The sequence below is a fragment of the Perna viridis genome, chromosome 4, assembly GCF_037379345.1.
Source record: "Perna viridis isolate PV_CMFRI_1.1 ecotype Kerala chromosome 4, ASM3737934v1, whole genome shotgun sequence".
Classification (NCBI taxonomy): domain Eukaryota; kingdom Metazoa; phylum Mollusca; class Bivalvia; order Mytilida; family Mytilidae; genus Perna; species Perna viridis.
Genome location: NC_142448.1, coordinates 34542046 through 34562218, shown reverse-complemented (window position 1 = coordinate 34562218; position 20173 = coordinate 34542046). Strand labels below are relative to the sequence as shown.

The 20173-nt window shown below is 31.8% G+C and overlaps 1 protein-coding gene across 8 annotated transcripts in view; it reads right to left on the bottom strand.

Moving 5' to 3' along the window:
* Positions 1-20173, bottom strand: part of LOC148619861 (multidrug resistance-associated protein 1-like) — a 70389-nt gene that overhangs the window by 7228 nt on the left and 42988 nt on the right. For 4 of the 8 annotated variants that reach the window (XM_088580218.1, XM_088580222.1, XM_088580224.1 and 1 more), the window contains 5 exons: positions 4409-4608; positions 3856-3982; positions 2890-2991; positions 1700-1846; positions 712-870 (listed from right to left, as the gene is read on the bottom strand). In XM_088580218.1, coding sequence (XP_088436344.1) covers positions 712-870; positions 1700-1846; positions 2890-2991; positions 3856-3982; positions 4409-4608 — 735 coding nt within the window. Of the gene's footprint in view, positions 1-711; positions 871-1699; positions 1847-2889; positions 2992-3855; positions 3983-4408; positions 4609-10387; positions 10699-16192; positions 16504-19502; positions 19814-20173 lie in introns of all 8 variants that reach the window. The other 4 variants (XM_088580220.1, XM_088580225.1, XM_088580223.1 and 1 more) reach the window with 3 other exon arrangements.

Sequence of the window (20173 nt, the reverse complement as noted above, 5' to 3'; positions counted from 1 at the left end):
GGTTGCTCTTTTACTTTTGTTTCTATGTACATGTTTTTTTTTAGTTATTTCATGTACTTCATGTGTGGGTGTATTCTCTTGTCTGGTCACCATCCCTGAATTATGTTCTTTTTTATTACCATTCCAATCCTGGTTCATTTGATTATCCTTAATATTACAATGTTCATTCCCATAAATTGCAAAAAAAAGGGGTGGCAATGGTCTCCTTTACAGTAAAATGAGGGGGGCATTTTTAGAAAATAGGGGGTCAATATGGTTCTTTTTGCAATAAAATATGGATCATTTTCAGGTAACAGGAGGGAATAAAGCCAAAAAATAAGTTAACCTCTCATTTGTATATAATTAACTGTTTTGTTTTCAATGTAACATGAATAATGAGAGGAGTACACTTCATGAATGTCATTTTGACCCAAAAAAGTTGAACAGTGACTGCTGCTGTTATTCTTCCTGACATGTTTTCTGATGTTTTTCCATGAAACAGTCAAGGTCACTGGCACTATTGGACATGGAAGTATGAAGACTATACTAAAAGTAGGGAACAACTGATAGAAATATCATTTAGTTCCTCCATTAGATAATGGATCTCTCAAAATGATAGTTATGACACAGGAATAATCAGACCAAAAGTAAGGTCATAAACTATTGTCCTAAGTTGAGATCACCTTCCCGGGAAACTGCCTATTTTTACTCTATTTAGTTAATGTCACTTACCTGTGGAATAATTGTCAACTTTGACCTCAGGTCATGAAGACCAATTGTAGATATATCAATACCATCTATTTCTATACACCCCTGGGCTTTTTCCAGGATTCTAAACAGGGCTAAAGTCAGGGATGATTTTCCTGCACCAGTCCTTCCAACAATACCAATCTACAAAAACAAAAATGTTTTAAAGTAAATATACAAAGTGTTTTACATGTCAGAGTATTAGTGTAGACTACCTAATTGATTAACATCAGAATCTCATCTATTCATGATAAAGACATAACAATGCACTTGCAATATAAGTACATGTATTGTAACATGATGGATGATTAGTGTTACCGTTCTTGAATATATTTCAATGATCTAAGACATCTCTCTTTTTTTCCTATAACAAACTAAGGTATTTCAAACTAATCCAAAAGTTGCTGACCTACATGTATGTCCAATTGTCAAAAAAGACTGGGTGACATTTCCCACCAATACAACTAGTCCATCCCTAGAAATTCAGAACTGACTTCACCATTCACCATTTCCCATTACCCAGTAGTTCAAAAATGACAGAGCTTCAAAACTGACTGAACACAAATTGAGGGTTAAGCGCAAGCAAGTTAAATCCTGCCACACACATTATGTGCCTGTCCCAAGCCTGGATTGTCAAGTCCAGTGGTTGTCATTGTTTATTATGTCCACTGTTATCCGTTTTACATTTTTTCTATAGATTAGGTCGATTTTCATCTTTTATTAATAGTTTCACATCATTTATTTTGGGTCCTTTTACAGTCTGATTTATGGTATGGATTTTGCCAATCATTGTGTGGTGTCCTGTAGAAGTTTAATTTTCATTGCTTGGCAATTGGTGGATGACTATATCATTGGCAATCATACAACATCCTGTATTTTTATATTACCCAAAACAGTGAGCCATTTCAAGTTATAGGAGACTGACATTATTAAATTATATATTCAGTGGATAATTTGGTAAAATATGTTTTACCTTCTCAGTTGGTTCAATTTTACAAGTGATGCCCTTCAATACAAGGTCTAGACCCTCTCTGTATCGTACACCATAATCTTTAAACTCTACACAGCCCTTGTCTGGCCAGTTGGCAGCAGGTTTCTTATCTTCTATTGTCCAGGCAGCCTGAAAATCAAACAACAGTTTCATCATATCTGGTTTAACTATATAAGATAATAGCAGTTTTAAAGGTTGAAATAGAAATTAAACTTATGCAGCAAGTCTTGATAGGGCAATGTCTATGAAAGCCTTTACATCTGTACCAAAGCAACTGTCAATAACAAGATCTGATTTTAAAAGTATCATTACAACTGCAAAAAAAAGTACGGAAAACTTAAATTCACTGAAATTTTCTGAGTCCAAGGGCCATAACTTCTGTAAAAATCATTCAAACACTGACGGACAAACAGACAACCGACATCCAGCATTTCCATGTTCCCTCTCAATGCATCATAAAGGACCAAAAAATATAGGCTTTCACACATAAATCACATTTTCCATGATTCTTATCTGGAGTGCTACTTAAAAATTCCCATATCTGTCAATAACATACATCAATTTAAATATATTATGAACCTCAGTAAACTGAAAACCTGTCTACACTAAACCAATTTAAAGTACAAAAAGGGTTCAGTTTAAACAGGTTTCACAATATTTTGTAATGATCACATGACACAACATTTTGCTTAGGTTGTATCAAAAAAATTTGAAAAAAAAATCAATATTTCACACAATTCTGAAACAAAGATAAATGAAGTGATCATTCATAGTTATGAAATATATAAAGGAATAGGATTAACCAGGATAATCTGTGACCCCAAAATAGTACCAATCCATATAGAATTAAGACACTGATAATGGTAGTGGTGATTTATGATGTAGAAAAACCAACTGAACAAACAATGTTTTTTTTTTTTTTTAATCTACCATATTTTCAAAACTACTGTCCTTTCTGCATACAGATTTGTACTTTGGAGAATTCCATACATTTATCTTTAACTTTAATCAATTAGATCAAGATGGATAACTCTAACAAAGTGCAAATTTAACAGTCATGAATTACCCCAGCTTCATAAATAAATATAAAGACTGCTCCTTAAACAACTGAGAAAGTATATATTTACTATTCTTCAAGCAAATCAAAAACAAAAAAAAATAGGACACTGTACCTCAGTTGGTGTCTCTGTATATTCCTTTACTCGCTCCACAGCTACAATGTTTGTCTCTAACTCAGTGGTCATTCTAACCAACCAATTCAACGTTTGTGTTACCTGAAACAAATAAACACATGGGTAATGTCAAGATCTTCGTTAACAATATTTTTGGGGTTTTTTATGTGGTATCTATAGTGGTAATCAAAGAAAATTTGAACTTTAGGAAATGTTCAATCAAATTCTACAAGTAAAAGAATCAAGCAGAACTTAAAGTTGATTTCTTTTTTATTCAGTGGCAGCTGTCTAAACCAAATACCTATTGAACTCTAAAATTAGTGGGGTTTTGAATAAGTTTGAATAAAATCTGTTAGGCGGTCTCCGAGGAGTTGAGTCCGCAAAATGTTCCTATAGTGAACCATGTAAAAAACCAACAAAGTCCAATTACTTGTGACTAACAACCCTACAAAAGTTTGAACAAAATCCATTCAGCAGTCTCTGAGGTATTGCATCCACAAGGTCCTGATGGATGCACAGATACTGGAATTTTGAAGTCCCCTTCCTACATAATTAATGTAAATTTAGACAGGTTTTTTATTATTCAGTGTTTGGGAAAGAATAATCAAGGGAACCAAGGTTATAGCGGTAATCAAAAGAATGCAATCCAGGGAAAAAGACCAGACAAGGAAAACAGACATACACAACAAAGAACATAAAGTAACTAAAATCAAACATACAAAGTAACAAAAGCAAATAAGCAACTCGGACTCCACTAAAAACTGGGAGCATGTTCCCAGGTATAGACAAGTTTTGTATCTGAGGTTTGGTTTAACAGGTTTTTTTTAATTATTCAGTGTTTGGTTTAAGCAGGTTTCACTATATGTCCCTTCATAAATTCACTCTTATCTCGCAAAATCAAACCACTTTGAAAAGGATGAGCACAATCTCAAAAATTGTAAAAGATAAAAATTCCATTCAACTTACATTGAGAGCATATGAAATGGACAAACCCACAATACCGGCTGTCAGGGAATCTCTGGCAATAACAGCAAACAGGCAGGCAAAAAATATGATACAGTTACCAACAAACTCAAGTCGAATGGCTAACCATCTATAATGCAAATTGAAACAATAATACACACCTGGAAAAAGTATAAAACATATACTCCCCTCCCCGTTATCCCCCATGTAGTACAAAATAAACAAATCAATCATGATTATTGCCCCTGTTGTGACAAAACTGTATCCATTCCAGTATAATTTATGATTTACAGAGTTTCATTGCAAACTTAATCAATTCCTAATGTTGTTCTAAATTATTTCATCAATAAAGTTGTTTGAAAGGAAATATTATAATTTCAAAATATTAAACTTTACAAAGCACAATTTTATAAAAGGAGGTGTCAAGCTTTTTGCCCCAGATTTGGCACAAAATTACAAAATTGTAGGACACAAAGGGTGATAATACTCCCTGATCCACCCATCCAACCTGTCAGTGAATTAATTCATGAACAATAAATACCTATCTATAACTTACCTATTGGCTATAATACTAGGAAAATAACAAATATTGTTTTCATCAACTCTCTCTTCCGACTCAGCAATGAATCGTTGTTGTTGCTGATAAGCTCTTATTGTTGTTACTCCCATTATGGTCTCGCCAAAATGTGAGTAAATTGGTGACCTACTCACTGACTCAAGTCGTTTGAGCTGACGAGATGTAGCTACATAAAATCGCTGAAAAATATGAAAGTACAATTGAATATTTATGTCAGAATTTCCACAATCTTAAATGTGAAAGAAAAAATTTACTGATTTATCATATCATTCTTGAACAAGAATATTTCAATATCTAATATTCAACTTTAAAACTATAAAATGTCATTTAAAAATAAGCATTTAATCAAGTAATAATATTGTTTTACTTAAACATTAATGAGTTCAAGATCAATGCTTTCCAATTAATTTTTCTTTTCTTTCATTTTATAAAAGTTTTCTGTCATAATGCAATCTTCAACAAAATCTAGTTATCTGTTTATCAATGTATAAATTGACTAGTCTGTGAAAACAAGCAGTTAGTAGAAGCATGCAAGCTAATTATGAAAGTGACAGCCTGACAGTAACAATAAGAATATACACTACAGCCATGATGAATCATATCATTTACACTTGTCTTGGTGTGAATATGCCAATATCATTTACTAAAAATGAAAATATTGGAGGGGAACTAATTTTTGTCATTTTCATGAACAGGTCAACAACAAGATTAACTTCCAAACAAAACGCCAATTCTGTATTGAAAATACATGACTAAAATGTTATATAATAAATTAAAAACATAAAAATTTGAAATTTCAACAAATACTGGAAAACTAATACCTGAAAATGATGGTACCTTCAAAGAAAATGGTAACACTGACTTGTTCCCTACATTTTTTTACACATAAGAACTTTCAAATTCATCACACAATGAGGCAAGCAACAAAACAGCATCTGAAAAGGGAAATCTACTATAGGTGCTGCAGCCAGCCCTCTCAGAAAATGCCATTATCTTGCTAAGTAGGAAAAAGTGAATGATTTAACATGATATTATCTGATTGTCAAACATGATTCAAAAGATGTTTAATAATTTCAAAAGGCCACCCCAGCTGTCTATAGCATTTTGTAAGAAAAGAAACAAACAACTGCCCCTGCTTAGAGATTGGCAATGAGGTAGTGGAAATGATGGTTTCCACTTTGGCTGTAGTGTACAACAATATGCATTAGACAAGACAGCAAACATGCATTACACAGAAATATATGAAAATTTCAATTTCAAAGTCATGATTTCATTTGTATCTAAAAATAGTTTCATGTTGTAAAAAGGTAGACATTAAAAAGCTTTCACTTACAAAATGATATATTTTCATCAAACCTTTCCAGAATATATGCATATATAGCTTTCAAAGTAAAGAATAGGCAAAATTTTCAAGTTTATATGATAACTCAAATCACAGAAAACTTTATTTCACATTTGCAGTATTGGCTGTTTGTTGTAAGAAATATGGAAAGCAAAGCAAGCCTCAGGAAATATCCTTAAAATTGAAAATTTTGAGTCCTTATCTAGACAAACTGCTTCTGATGCTGCATTGCAAAGTATTGCATTACATCAGAGCCTAGAGCCAAAAGCTTTATCATATTTACCCCTGGATCTTCAAATATTAATCTTTCTGCGGTCATTGATCAACTATTTGTCACAACTAGAGGACTTGCAACATCCTATTTACAAATTCTTGGAATCTTTAAATAAGTATTTCTATCCCTGCCTTTTTACTACAAATAAGTTCCTAACAAACTGCCAAAATGTTGATGAAATTGTGACATCATTTCTTCTAATAATCCACTTAAATCAAAAACTAAATATCTGCTCACCTAATAATACACTTATCAGCAAAACAATATGCAATAGCATCAAAAAATGAAATGGTATAAGAACACCATTTAAGCAAAAATAAGACTTTAAATTAGTGGTTGATAAATTTCATCTACTTGCTTAAATACATAATAGTAAAAACTTATAAGAATGACCTCAACACCTCTTTAGGTCATTTACTCTTTATTTCTTGGTTTCCGCACAATTTTTTTTAAAAGAAAACATCCTTCATTTTAATATCTCACACCTTATTTTATTACGTTTTCCAATAAATATAAATATATTATACTCATACTTTTTACAATACAAAGCTGAATCTTTGTCAAAATGGCGAGGAGAGAAGGAAGATCCTAAAATGAAAATCTTGAGTCTACCCATATGAATGATGTTACTTGGTGAAAGTAACATTGATTGTTACAAAATACAATGGCTTACATAATTAGGTGAGGACTCATGACCTAACTTCTGGTGATCAATAATACCAACATATTCTTTAAGTTACAGTAGTAAGAAATGAACAGTTTGCTGTGTTCCGTTCCCTGAAATTTCCTTTTCTAAGGGGGACAACTCTCAAAATATTAGCTTTTTACCATCTATTGTTGAAATGTATATTTTTTAACAATTTATTAAAAAATTTAATTTCAGTTTGGAAAGGTTTTGGTTGAATATTATCACCTCAAACCCAGTACAATGAGAAACTGATGGACATACAAATATGAATGAGGATTATTTCTGTTTAAGCTGAGGTATAAAAAAAAAATTTCAATTCCATTTCATTCAAAAGCAGTTAAACTGAATCAAAAGAATAAAATCTCATTCAAACTGAGTTGCTTGGTCACTGTCACTACAAAATTATATCACTCAAAAAAAGTCTAAATTTTCATAGAAACTTGCAAATCCCTTTTCTAATCAACAAGTAACCAGCAGTCATTTCACAAAATGTAGTCCAAGTAAAATAAGTTGAAAGTAATGATGTCATGATAGAAAAGAGCTTTTTGATGTCCTTACTGATGGCAAATTTTACAATTTACAGCTTTTTTGTGAGTATAACGACAGTAATCAGATTATATATTAATCAAACAGATTATAATTTACAACAGAGATGTAGCCAAGAAATGTCAAGGGTGAGAAAATTGGAAGTTTGGATCGGGGGGTGGGGGGGGGGGGGGGATTCATGTCTTTAAAAAAAATAAACATTGATGCTATCCATGTCCAGAAAAGACACACATAACTGTGATTACCATAAATTGCAAAAAGAAGTTGGGGGGGTGGGGTTGTGATTTACATTTTCATATCCCCTCTGGCTTCAACTCTGCAGTGTATATAGCATTGTCAACTGGCTAAGAAAAATCATGTATTCTGAATATAAATAGACAATAATATGACTGCGAGAGTACTATAGTCTGGGTATCAATAGTAAATAATTTCAATCAGTCTAATTAACAAGAAACTAAAGATTCACAAATAGATACCCTACATCCCCCTTCAACTTCACTACATTCAGTGATTGGAAAAGCAGCAGCCATGTGCCATTTATCCCACCCCAGCTGATAATGTCCAATAAAAAATGAGAATTTTTCACAATTAATGTCAAAGAATAAAAAGTTTTGAGTGTCCTTAAAAATAGTCTATTATTGCAATTCTGATCCTAATCACTTTTATACCTTTCAGTTGGATTATCTGAGTTCAAAGCATCTCAGAACAATAATCTCTCTTCATACACCACGACATGATACCAAACTAGAAAAACACAGGGTCCTTACCCTACCACTGCACCTGATCCACGTTCCTCTCTTCAACATGATACAAAACTTCCTTAACATTCATCCAAAATTTTGACAGAAATGGAAATGTATTACCTAATTTGATATATGGATGAATGTGCAAACAACTTACATGCTAATTACTAACAATTAACAAGGGGTATAATTAAATTAATTTGTAATTTTTTATTTTTTTTAAACAATAGATCATTAACTCTTGCTGAAACATAACATATTGATACCCTAAGATTTTAGTACTTCCACTTTGGCAGGTTCAATAACCTTCATGTCATTTGAGTCTCAAATGAAATCTGAAATGTCAATAAAACATAATAAGTCAGAGCACAGCAAAAATGCTAAAGCTTTTTGAAAAAAAAAAAGAAATCTTGGTAGATAAGCAATGAAGCCATAAGGAGAAAGGAGAACTACAGATAACTTATTTTTGGCTTGGTACCTATTTCGTTCAGTTTTTGTGGTTCAGTCTATCAATAAATTGAATAACAAAAAATGTAAAATTTCTACTCAAAACTTCTATGCCCTACTGCAACTCTGCAACTCAAGGTTCAAAAAATGGGCCATAGACAGAAACTGCCAAGTTATAGTACTGGTTTCTATAATTTATCTTGGTGATAAACCTGCAATCACATCCCAGGCTGCAGTTGCATACCAAATATCTAATGACTGTGATTTATAGTTGCTGAGAAAAATGTTACAAAAAATTATGCATTTGACCAGAAATGTTAAAAAGAAAAAAAAATACACCAAGTTGATAAACAAGCAGTTAAAGTATGACAGACCTGAAATGACATCCCATGATTTGGGAACCTATACTGAAATTACTATCATAAATATATTTGTTGAGGAAAATATTACTAAACTATTGGAATGTTTGCCTTCAACAAGATAAACAAACACAAAAATAACTGGTCATGAACAGGTCATTAATGCTCTTTTAAACAGAAACACCACAACTTAGACTAATAGTCGTGAAATAAATTGGGTCTTTTTTTAAATCAGGAAATTTTTTAGGGCAGTTTCATTACAGAATGAGATGGGTCCTTTTTTAGATATTATTCTGAACAAGCCCATTCAATACTTCAGTAAAGTAAATGCAATAAAAAAACTCTAACATTGATTAGGTTTATATGGAGAAATGTTGTATTGTATTAGCCTCACTCAAGTAATAACTGATCCCCCGGATATTGAAGTGGAAGGGCCTATTGGGATACTTCTGTCAGGGGAAACAATTCTTATTTTGAAGCTTATCTAAGACAAAAAATACAACTGCATCCCAACCTTGAAAACTGAATATTATTTTATATATAATAATTTCTTTTTATACTAATGACTTTTGTTAACCAATTTATTCTTGCAGTTACTTTATTTTCTGTGTATTTAAGTACAGATCATTGTATATTAAAAATCAGGTGGACTTAATAGTAATCTGCCTGTATTTTACACAGACTTATACTTATATTCAATACAACTGGAAGTAGTTTCAGCAATATAATTCATATTCTGTGTTTCATTATTGAAACATAAATAATATTTGTAACAACTTAATTTAAACTAATTACAATCAATGCAAAAAAATGATTAAAAATGAAAACACCAATAACCACAACAATTGATTTTCACTTTTGTTTTGTTTTTGTTTTTTTTTTGTTTTTTTTGTTTTTTTTTGTTTTTTGCTCATTGCAAAAATAACATGGTTAACAGAAATGAAAACTCTACCATGCACCCTCATCCAGTGAATGCCAGTTTTTGTATCTATCAGGCTGATTCCAACTTGTTAAAAAAACATGCAAAATATAAAGTAGACACAGTTCAGCAGCAGATTAAATTCTTAATCTAAAAGCTTGAGCCATATATTCACAGAAATAATGAAAGAGAAATGCATTACTTTTAGTGTGTAAAAAGCAACAGAATGAGGAAGTTAAAAGCTTCAAACAGCAAAGTTCAGCTTCAAACAGCAAAGTTCAAAGTTCATTTTTTTTAAAGTACAGTAAAACCTATCTAAACCAAAACCTTGTAAATCTGAACACCTGTCTAAACCAGACACTTTAAGTAGTCGAGAAGAATGGTCAGTTTAGACAGGTTTTACTATGTTTATTTTTACCCTGTCCTAATTAGTAGACTTGTATAATAAAATTGTATTTATTGTTTCATTTTAGTTCTTAAGAGATTCAAACTTATTTTTGACCTTCCTAATTTTCATAAGCTCTTCAATTGCTATAATACATTAATTTTTAAGTCAATATATTAAAACCTGAGCATATACTTTTCTACTTTTCTACTTTATATAAATCATTAGTGTACAAAAATTGATATGAAAAATTACCATAAAAAAGTAATATAAAACAGACAGTGGCACCAAGACTGCAATAACCATCGGTGTTCCCATGGAAACAACAAGTATGGCAGCAAATACGTTGAGAAGACACAAAAACCAGTTTTTAAACATTTCTGGGACCTTGATATCTACAGAGTCTACATCCTTAGAAAATCTATTCATAATCCTCCCAAGGGGTGTAGTATCGAAAAAATCAACAGATGAATGTAGAATATTTCTCAAAAGTTTTTCATGTAATTTTCCTGTAGCCATGACCGAACCTTTGGCTAAGCACATTCCTGCAAGCACTGTAAATACTCCTAAAGAGACAAAATTTAATTTGTATAAACATAGGCATATCTAGCTAACTGCTGTGACACTGAAAGAGAACTTTCCAAATCTCTCAATGCTGTAATATCTTCAAATATCAAAGTATAAAACAAGTCATTTTCATTGTCTAATTTACACCCACCATTTTAAAATGTCAGCCATTTTTAATCTTGAACAAGACACTGGTACACTTGATAACCTACTTTGGATGCAGTTTGTCAATTCCTGTCTGAATTAATCCATCAATAAAAACCAACAATTATATAGGAAGATAATGGTCCAGAGAAGTACCTGTTTCTTTGAAAAATAGGAAATGGGAGCATATAGACAGATTCAAGACAATAAAAGATAATCCATATACAGCAAAGCAACTTATTTTCATAAGCAACATATTTATGTTCAAGTTGCGGCGAAAGAAAAATCACAAAAATAAATTGTCATTAATAAATTCCTTTATTTTTATGTAATAAGTTGCAAAGTAACACAGAAGTGAAACTGAATAGATATTGTGAAAAACGAAGATAATCATCTGAGAATATAAGTTGGTTTAAAGTATCCTCTTAACCAAGACCAGTAGAACTGGTATCCACTTAAGCAAGACCAGTAGAAGTGGTATCCACTTAACCAAGACCAGTAGAACTTTAGAAGAAGAAACTTCCAATTTCATATGAACACTATTTACATTGTCAAGTGAGTTCCACACTACTGTCTCAAATCCAGATAGTAACAACAACTAGGCAAACCAAAGTTTAAAAGCACTGAATACATAACTCAACATATACTGTGGAAGCACTTTAATTCATGGATACCCATTGTTGTGGATCAGGGAAGAAACATAACTTAGTTGATTCTTGAATTTGTGATTTTGAAGTTTTCAGTATACACATCAATGGGAATCTACTATTAGTTGAGAACCAATTTTCGTGGTTTGTTCTACCCACAAAAACCACAAAAACTGGTACCCCACAAACAATAGTACTTTCACAGTAGAATACAGATTTGGACTCTACTCATCAAATGTCTACACACAAATACATAGATACTGCACAATTCCAAACAAACAAAGCTGTTCAACACACAAACATAAAAACATGTACAGAGTAGTTGAAAAGGTAGGTGCTACCAAGCTCAACTAGCTAAGATTGTGATAACTGAAAGGACCAGAAACCAGGAAAAAATTTCTGTTTATTTATATATTTATGGATGAATTTATTATTGTGATTTAGTCATTACCATTGTATTTGCAAATTTAAGTATTAATTTGGCCAAAAATATAAATATTTCACTATGATAACAATGAAATTTTTTTTTTAATTTCAAAAGCAAAGAAATTGTTAAAGAACAGTATTATTATTTAGTTAATGCAAAATATCTGGAACTTTCAAGAAATTAATAAAAAGCTGCTGCACATTTAAATTAGGTACATAAATGTAATATACAGCACCATACTGCACACGTATTTACTGAACATGTTATACAGTACTGTCGAAGAACACAGCAAATAAAGCCCCAGTAGCCTTCCAGCTTTTGTATAAGTGGACACTGTTATTATGAATACCATGATTAAACTTTCAAACGTCCATTACATTTGTACATGTACCGTATACAGCCCATTGAGTTTTGATTTTATAGAATGTCCTAAAAGACCCTATCGTACTATTTTTCTGGGCCCTCTCAGTTTGTACTTCAGCCAGGAAAATTCAACACTTTCTGGAAAAATTTGGTTGAACAGTATTAGCTATCTATCTTGCTGATGTACTAACTGGACATGCTCAGAAAAAGAGCATAAAATGGTCCATAAGAAGTTTCAATGATGCCTCTTAATCTTAATTATAATTAATAAATAATATCTAAAGTTACTGATTAGATCCTTTCTCCATATTCAGGAAATTAAATGAATCTAGGGGGAACGTCCCATCAATATCCGCTACTAGTATTGACCAATAAAATGGCTGGTGCTTTAATGTATCATTTCTTATTTTTTCAAGGCAAGCAAAATTTTTTTTAATTAACTTTTATGTTTTTCTAACATTTTTCTTTGCTGTGTGGTACTCTATGGCACAATTTTGAAACAACTATATCAACGGAGACATGAACAGCAATTTAAATCACAAATTGAATAAAATATGCTCACTGTTATTAAGCATTGAAATTCATTTAAGGTTAAGAGCATACTTATTTAAATTAGGGAAGGAGACTTTAATAACAAATAAATCATCATGTGTCAGCATTCTAGATAGTTTTGTAATCATTCAACATGCAAGTTCAAAAAATCAAAATCTAAAACTTAGCAAAATATAATAACCAACAGCCATCCATAATTACAGTCGTTATAAACAAACCATGCCAAAACAAAAATTAATAAAGCCACAAACTTGGAAACATTGGCAATTTTACAGAGGAAATAACCATATCCTGACTTTGCAACTTAATTTAATTTTTTTTTTAAATTGACGTCAATGAGTTAACAAGTGTTACAGTAGGTTCGTATATCACTATAATTTTTAATCCCTCTATTTTTGGTTGTTATTGTTCTCGTAACATACAGTACAGCTGTAGACACTGTTCTCTTAAAAAAAAAGAAGTTCCCTGAATCTTGGTATAAAATTTATACATCCAAATTCAAACTTTTTTTCTAACATAAATGAACCTACTCCTAAAGTGAACTTATTAGAAACAAAAAAAAATCTAGACATGAAATTGAGAATTACCATGATGCCAAAATACAGGAAGGTCAAAGGAGCTAATGCCAACAGAACCAAGGGTGTTGCCATGGATACGACAACAATTACTCCCAGAACATCAAAAAAGCAGATCAACATGTCTTCTGCTATTTGAGGGATCTTCATATCCACAGCATCAATATCTTTTGAAAACCTGTTCATTATCCGTCCAACAGGAGTAGTGTCAAAAAAATTCAAAGCTGAGCTAAGGACATTTGTTAAAAGCAGCTGATGCAGCCTTCCTGCAGCTTTTAAGGACCCCATGGCTAAGAATATAGCTGCCAACACTGCAAATATTCCTGCAGAAAGAAAGTATAAATAGTATAATATAGAGGTAGGAGAAGTATCCATGAGACAACCAAGCAAGTAGTCATATCAAGGGTTCAAAATAGTGATGATACCAGATTTCTGACTTTTGACCTTGAACCCTTTTAAATGACACTTTATTGAAGACTTCTGATTTTCCTCAAGTGGACCATTGATTTCAAATTTGCATGAGTCCAGGACCTTCCACTCAAAAAAGGTAAATTTGAATTCCATGCATATGCAAAGCAAAAATCAACATGAGGCACTGTATAGCCTTCAAAATTGAGCATGACACACACTAAAGGGTGGAAAAAACATAAATAAAACTTCCAAAAGTCAATGCTAAAATGGTCAGACAACAAAAGAAGTTCCATCATAAACAAATGCAATGTAGATAGTAAGTTTAAAAGGAAAATACTAAAACACTTAGTATTTGGAAATGTAGGAAAAATCAACCATTGAGAGCAAAAATACTGTACAAAATCTGAGAAGGATTATACAACATTACAGCCACAGTAAACCTTCAAATCTGAACAAAGCTAAAATTGCTTGACAAGTTGTTGTTGTCCAAAAAGAGTTAACGATACTACCCTAGTCATCTAAAAACAACAATAATAATTAAGTATAGGTCTGTTTAAAAACCAGGCAGGGGTGATTCATCAATGAAATTGTTCTAATACATTGCTATGTACTTAAAACATCTCTTGCCAAGTTCATTTTCTTGACCTGCTATATACTATGAAATAAATTCAGTCAACAAATTTCCCTGTACTTTTCTTTAGTCCAACACAACCAAATTTTAAGTGTTAATCTCCAGTTCCATTTTAATTTAATTATTGAATACAGTTTCTATGTAGGCTATAAAAGGATTTCCAATCTCTCCAAATTTCCTAAAATGACCAAAGAAGATCTTTTGATTCATCATGGTCAACCAAATTTAAGTATAATTAAACAAGTTTCTTTAGTCTCTAAGGGAAAAAAAAGACAACCTTTAAAGACAATATTTCAGGAATACTGGTACACAATGTAAATTACCCTGAAGTTACCATATTACCCAATACTGAATCTTTCCTAACAAAATACAAGTAGGACTTATGTAAATCCCTAATTTCAGCTAACACAAAACACCCCTACATTTGACCCTTCTGGTCCCATATTGGATTACTTAGGCAATTACTTTAAAAGGCTATTTTTCAATTATTTCATGTTAGTTGTTCTTCCACCTTAGCTAACAAAACTGCTGTAATAAGCTCCACAACAATTCATATATAACATTAAGGTATTAGGATTAATGCAACTAAATACATGTATTGCCTATCAAATTTTCAATGTCAAAGTGTGAAGTTGTCGTTCATGAAATTTCCCCTTTTTTATTATACAACTAATGTTATGAGCTTCAATAGTCATCATGAGATGCAATATTGTCTAAATATTACTGTACTAGAATAATGAATAAGAAAGTAGCAAATGACACTGTATTGCTAAGATCCAATCAGAACCACTCAGCCTTCCTCCGTACACTGAAGAAAAACATTGTACCCACAGGACAGAAGAATCTATCTTCACTTTGTCTGATCTGAGTCTAAAATTAAAGTTCAACTTGTAAAAACTTAAGTTTAACTTGTAGAATTTTTATCACAACTTTTTTGCTTAGCTTCTCTTTTCATGGCAAACTTCTTCAATGAGTGAGTTTCTTTAATTGTAGTAATTATCTGACTAAAACTATTAGAACCACAAGGTTGGTAGAACTACTTAGGACCAAGATCACTACATTTCCAGCAAATTATCAAAAGGGATTTCTTCATTCTACAGTGTAGCAGAAATGGCTAAGTAGTTCTGATTGAACTAAGATCTACAACAGCAAGAAAGGAAGTAAGTACACTACACTTCACATAGCTTTTGCCATTTCTGCATGTCAAAGTGAAAGAGGGCAGATAACCAAACATATAAATGGTTCTTGGTTTTAGCCATTTTGAGTGAAATTACTGGAAACATAATTTTATTTCTAAGATCCATTATGCAATGTGCCTTATGCAACACTAAAAGATTTTTTAAAATACCTTTTCGGCAATAAATTTCATCCATAGAAAAGCAGAAAAAGCAAATTTCAATGAGCTTTCCAATAAAGTGTAACCTACTCATATCATTTCAGCATATAACCATCTACATCACTTATCTTTTCAAACTGATAAATAATAGAAGTTAGTTTACACTATTTTGTTTTTATTCCAATATGCATGAGGAACAGGTTTGTGAATTTTGTTTTTATTCCAATATGCATGAGGAACAGGTTTGTGAATTTTGTTTTGATTCCATTTCAAAGTTACCTAAACAACTAATTCTTCCATATCAAAAGTAATAAATGAATTTGAAAGTATTTTGTTAATAAGGGAATTAATCTCATTCCACTCAATAAAAGGGAAACAACTCTAGCTGATAAAAAGTATTAAAGTACCTGGATGAAAAAGTACATAATTCCAAACAATGGGATGATGGCAGAAAACAATGGTGTAGTATAAACAATGACCCCAAGATTCGACAAGGTTTGTAAAATAACGTTCAACATGGATCTCAACGTAAAGGGAACTATAAGGTCTAACTCCAAGATATCGGCAGTGTATCTGTTCATGATGCGACCCATGGGTGTCTGATCATAGAATGACATTGGTGAGCGAATCAAGGCAAAGAGCAGATGATTGTAGAACTTCCTAGAAGCAACCACTCCACCAATGGCCATTACAAATGCCGACACCATTACCAAAAGACCTGTGAAGAAAAGAACAGGTCTTTTAGTATGGTGCAGGGAAAATTGGAGTGCTGGATTTAAGTAATGATGAGACCTCTTTGCTGCAAAGCAAAACTAAATGTAATGATAACAAGTAAAAAATTGATTAAAACAAAATCAAAATAAAGAGGTAGTCCAACTGAGAAGATGATGCATGTTGGGCCAAGAAACAGACATCTGCATATTACAGAATATTCAAGAAGCAATAATTTTCATGTAGGTTATAAAGTTCACAGAATTTTATGCTTATGCATACCATGTTGAAGAGGCATAATCCTCTGAAAAAAACCTTTAAAATAATATTTGATGGTACAAATGACAAAAGAGGAACAGATCAATATCTCAATATGCCACATAAAATTAATGCATCAGTAAGCATAATACTTCCATCCTGGTTTTACTAATATAAAGGATAGATTATCCTAATGGATAGACAGACTAAAGGTAAGAAAATATGGAGAAGAAAAAAGTCAAAGTGAAAAAAAAAATTAATACAAGTAAAGTGAGAAGCGAGATACTAGAACGATATTGACAGGAGTTGCTTCCCTTAATTCCGCTAGATTATCTCCCTTTTCTTTACAGAAAACAAAAGCCAGCATCATGAACACTACAAATCTAAAGGGCCTTCATGACCAAAAATTGGAAGAATGATAACAAACGGTATCAGAGAGAGTCAACTAAAGTAGTTATTACAACTGAGGATCAGCAGTACAGTCATACATTTTTGTCAGTTTCTAAGCAGACAAACCTACATGTATGTTTATCAACATACTTTTTCTGATATGATAACCTCAACTTTAGTAATACCTTTTTTCCTTGAAAGACAGAAAAAACAGAAAAACAAAAACAAAAAAAACTTCACAAAATTGGTACCCACCAATACCAGTGAGTCTATAGAAAATTTACAAGCCACCAATCTTTGGTCATCTTACAGTTACAATTTTCTTGCAATTCTATTAACTCAGTAAAATCCTTTTATTTCTGTGCAGAAATTTAGTTGACAATTTTATAAAGAATTTTAAGTGTATATTATTAGTAGTAAGTAATGACATCATAATAGAAATAGCACTGTGACATCATAATTAACAACAAAGCTTTCACTTTTAATTTTTATAAAGACATACAGTGTAAAGCATAGCACACAATGTAAAGCATGCCACTGTGTATTTTAAAGCAAAGAAAACCCAGTACTTGTGGTCTACACCAGGTTTTTTTGGTTTTAAACCAAAACCAAATCTTTGGGCTTATCAGAATTTTATTCATTAAGATTTTACTAATTTTAAATTTAATTCAGCTTGGTTATCAAGAAGAGGTTGTAGAACTCTCATACACAAAGTCAGACACAAAATGTTTGAACTTTTTTGCCTTGTAGAGGCTATAGTACCCTAAATTATAATGGAATGAATGGCGACTCAAACTCATAGGCAGTACGCTATCTTTAAGGAACATCTATGTAACTTTTAGATACTTGTGTTCTCAATCATTCACTCAATGATTGGTATTACACAGGTCTAATTTTTCTTTAACTTTCTGCTAAACACAGTGAAATCTTTCCAACTGAATCCTTCATAATTAAAACATCTTGAATAAATCAAAACAGAACTTTGGACCTGTGTAATCTGAACATAGGTTACGATGTACAAAGTATGAAAGTGAAATACAATAAGAAACCAGTTTTAGCTGAAAATTTCAGAAGACATCAAGTTTCTCTAGAATGTTTGTTGCCAGATTTCAACAGAAAATGCTTGCATAAGAACAAAAGCATGGAATGGGTATATGTAGTAACCAATACCATAATAAATAATAAACAAATAAACTATTCCTCAGCTCCATATTTTGTGGTATTTCATCCAATCATTTTTTTGTTATACCAAGTGCTTCAAATGTCTACAAAGTAGAAGAGTTTCAGAAATTTGTGCTTCAGGCATTATGCAAGTGAAGAGGTGTATAAATGGTTGAGGAAAAACTACTGAATAGAAACATGGTTAGAAAGTAGCATTAATTAAATTATATTAGGGATGAAACCAGTTACTTAAAGCAGAAACAAGTACATGCATCCAATTTCAACACCATACAAATTACACCCAGGCTAGCAAATGCTAAATATTTGATAATAAAAACTACTGTTTACATATGCCATAGAGTGAAAAAGCTCAACCTAAGTTACATAAAAGATTTCAAACTAATCTTTTTTTATCTGAAATTCCTGAAAATTTCCATAAATTTATAGTTTCAGCTGGTCGATTTTCAGCTGAAGAGAGATTGATGGAAAACCTCAATTAGAAGTTATTCATGTTTAAGAACAATAAATTTGGAGGAAATAAGTATATTTAAAATAAAAATTGCATTTTTTTTATATTTCAGAATGTAATTTTTTTCTGGTAACAAAACATAAGAAACAACTAAGTAATGTAACTGCAATCATCAATCCACATTTACTAAAAGAAAAAAAAGCAAACTACAGATGTACACACTAAATATACTCATATAGCACAAAAAGCAGTAACAAAAAAATAGAAGTGACATACAATAGAGTGGCAGCCTACTTAGTCTCATGCCAAAGATTACTAAAATTAAATTAGACAAGGAAAAATATTTCCTAACTAACTATGCATCAATAATGTGTGGAAAATTTCTAACTAATATCCTTTTTTTTTTCAAAATTTAATGTTCCATAAATTCAAAGACCAAACGATTCAAAAAGGAAGCTTTCTTCCATGAAGGCAAACATTCTGAAGAGATTAAAAGAAAAAAACTATCAAATCATTTTGAATATTGAATCACACTTCAACTTACTGATATTTGAAAAGTTTATGGACAGCCAGACAACTGTACACCATAAAATGTCGGCTTAAATACTGGTCTTTCATTAGTATATTAAAATGTTTTGGTACAGACTGCAGACAGTGGTTTGTAAGTAATTTCTGCCCAAAGCACAAACTAAATAGAAAAGCGGCTATTTAACTGAAATATTTCAAACCTGTACGAGAACATAGAAGATCATTAGAGGAACCAATGGAAGAAAGAACCATGGTGTAATTAAGCCAATAACTGCTGGTACAGTTATAACTTTCAGCAAGCATCCAAACCATGATCTCAGCTTATCGGGCAGGACAACATCTATCACATCAATATCACGGCTGAAGCGATTGACAATTCTGCCTAGCGGGGTTGTGTCAAAGAACATCAAGGGAGCTTTAATAATTTGGTGTAATATACCAAAGTGAAGCTTTCTTGAAGCATCAACACATGCAATGTATAGAATTAAGCTCTGGAACAAAATGGCAAGACCTGGAATGATAATAAGCATAGTGAGTTTAACTAGGACACCCTTACCATTGTCATATTTTGTGTATTAAGTGTAAATCAAGGTGCTGACATTTAATCATATTTTTTTCTGTAAAACCAAGAACACTTTTCAAACACTGAGTTAATATTCACTGAGAATTTTTCCATTCAGTAATGGTTCTTATATTTCAAATATGTCTAGTGTCTTAAATTTCGAGAAAAACAAACTATAAAAACTTCAAAGAATCAATGAGTCAAAACAAAGTAAAGCTCACAGACAGACAGGCATACACAAGACTAGGCCTAAAGAGAATATCTAGCTTGGCATGAGTTGAGTCCAAAAAAAGTGTGAACAAGCAAAAA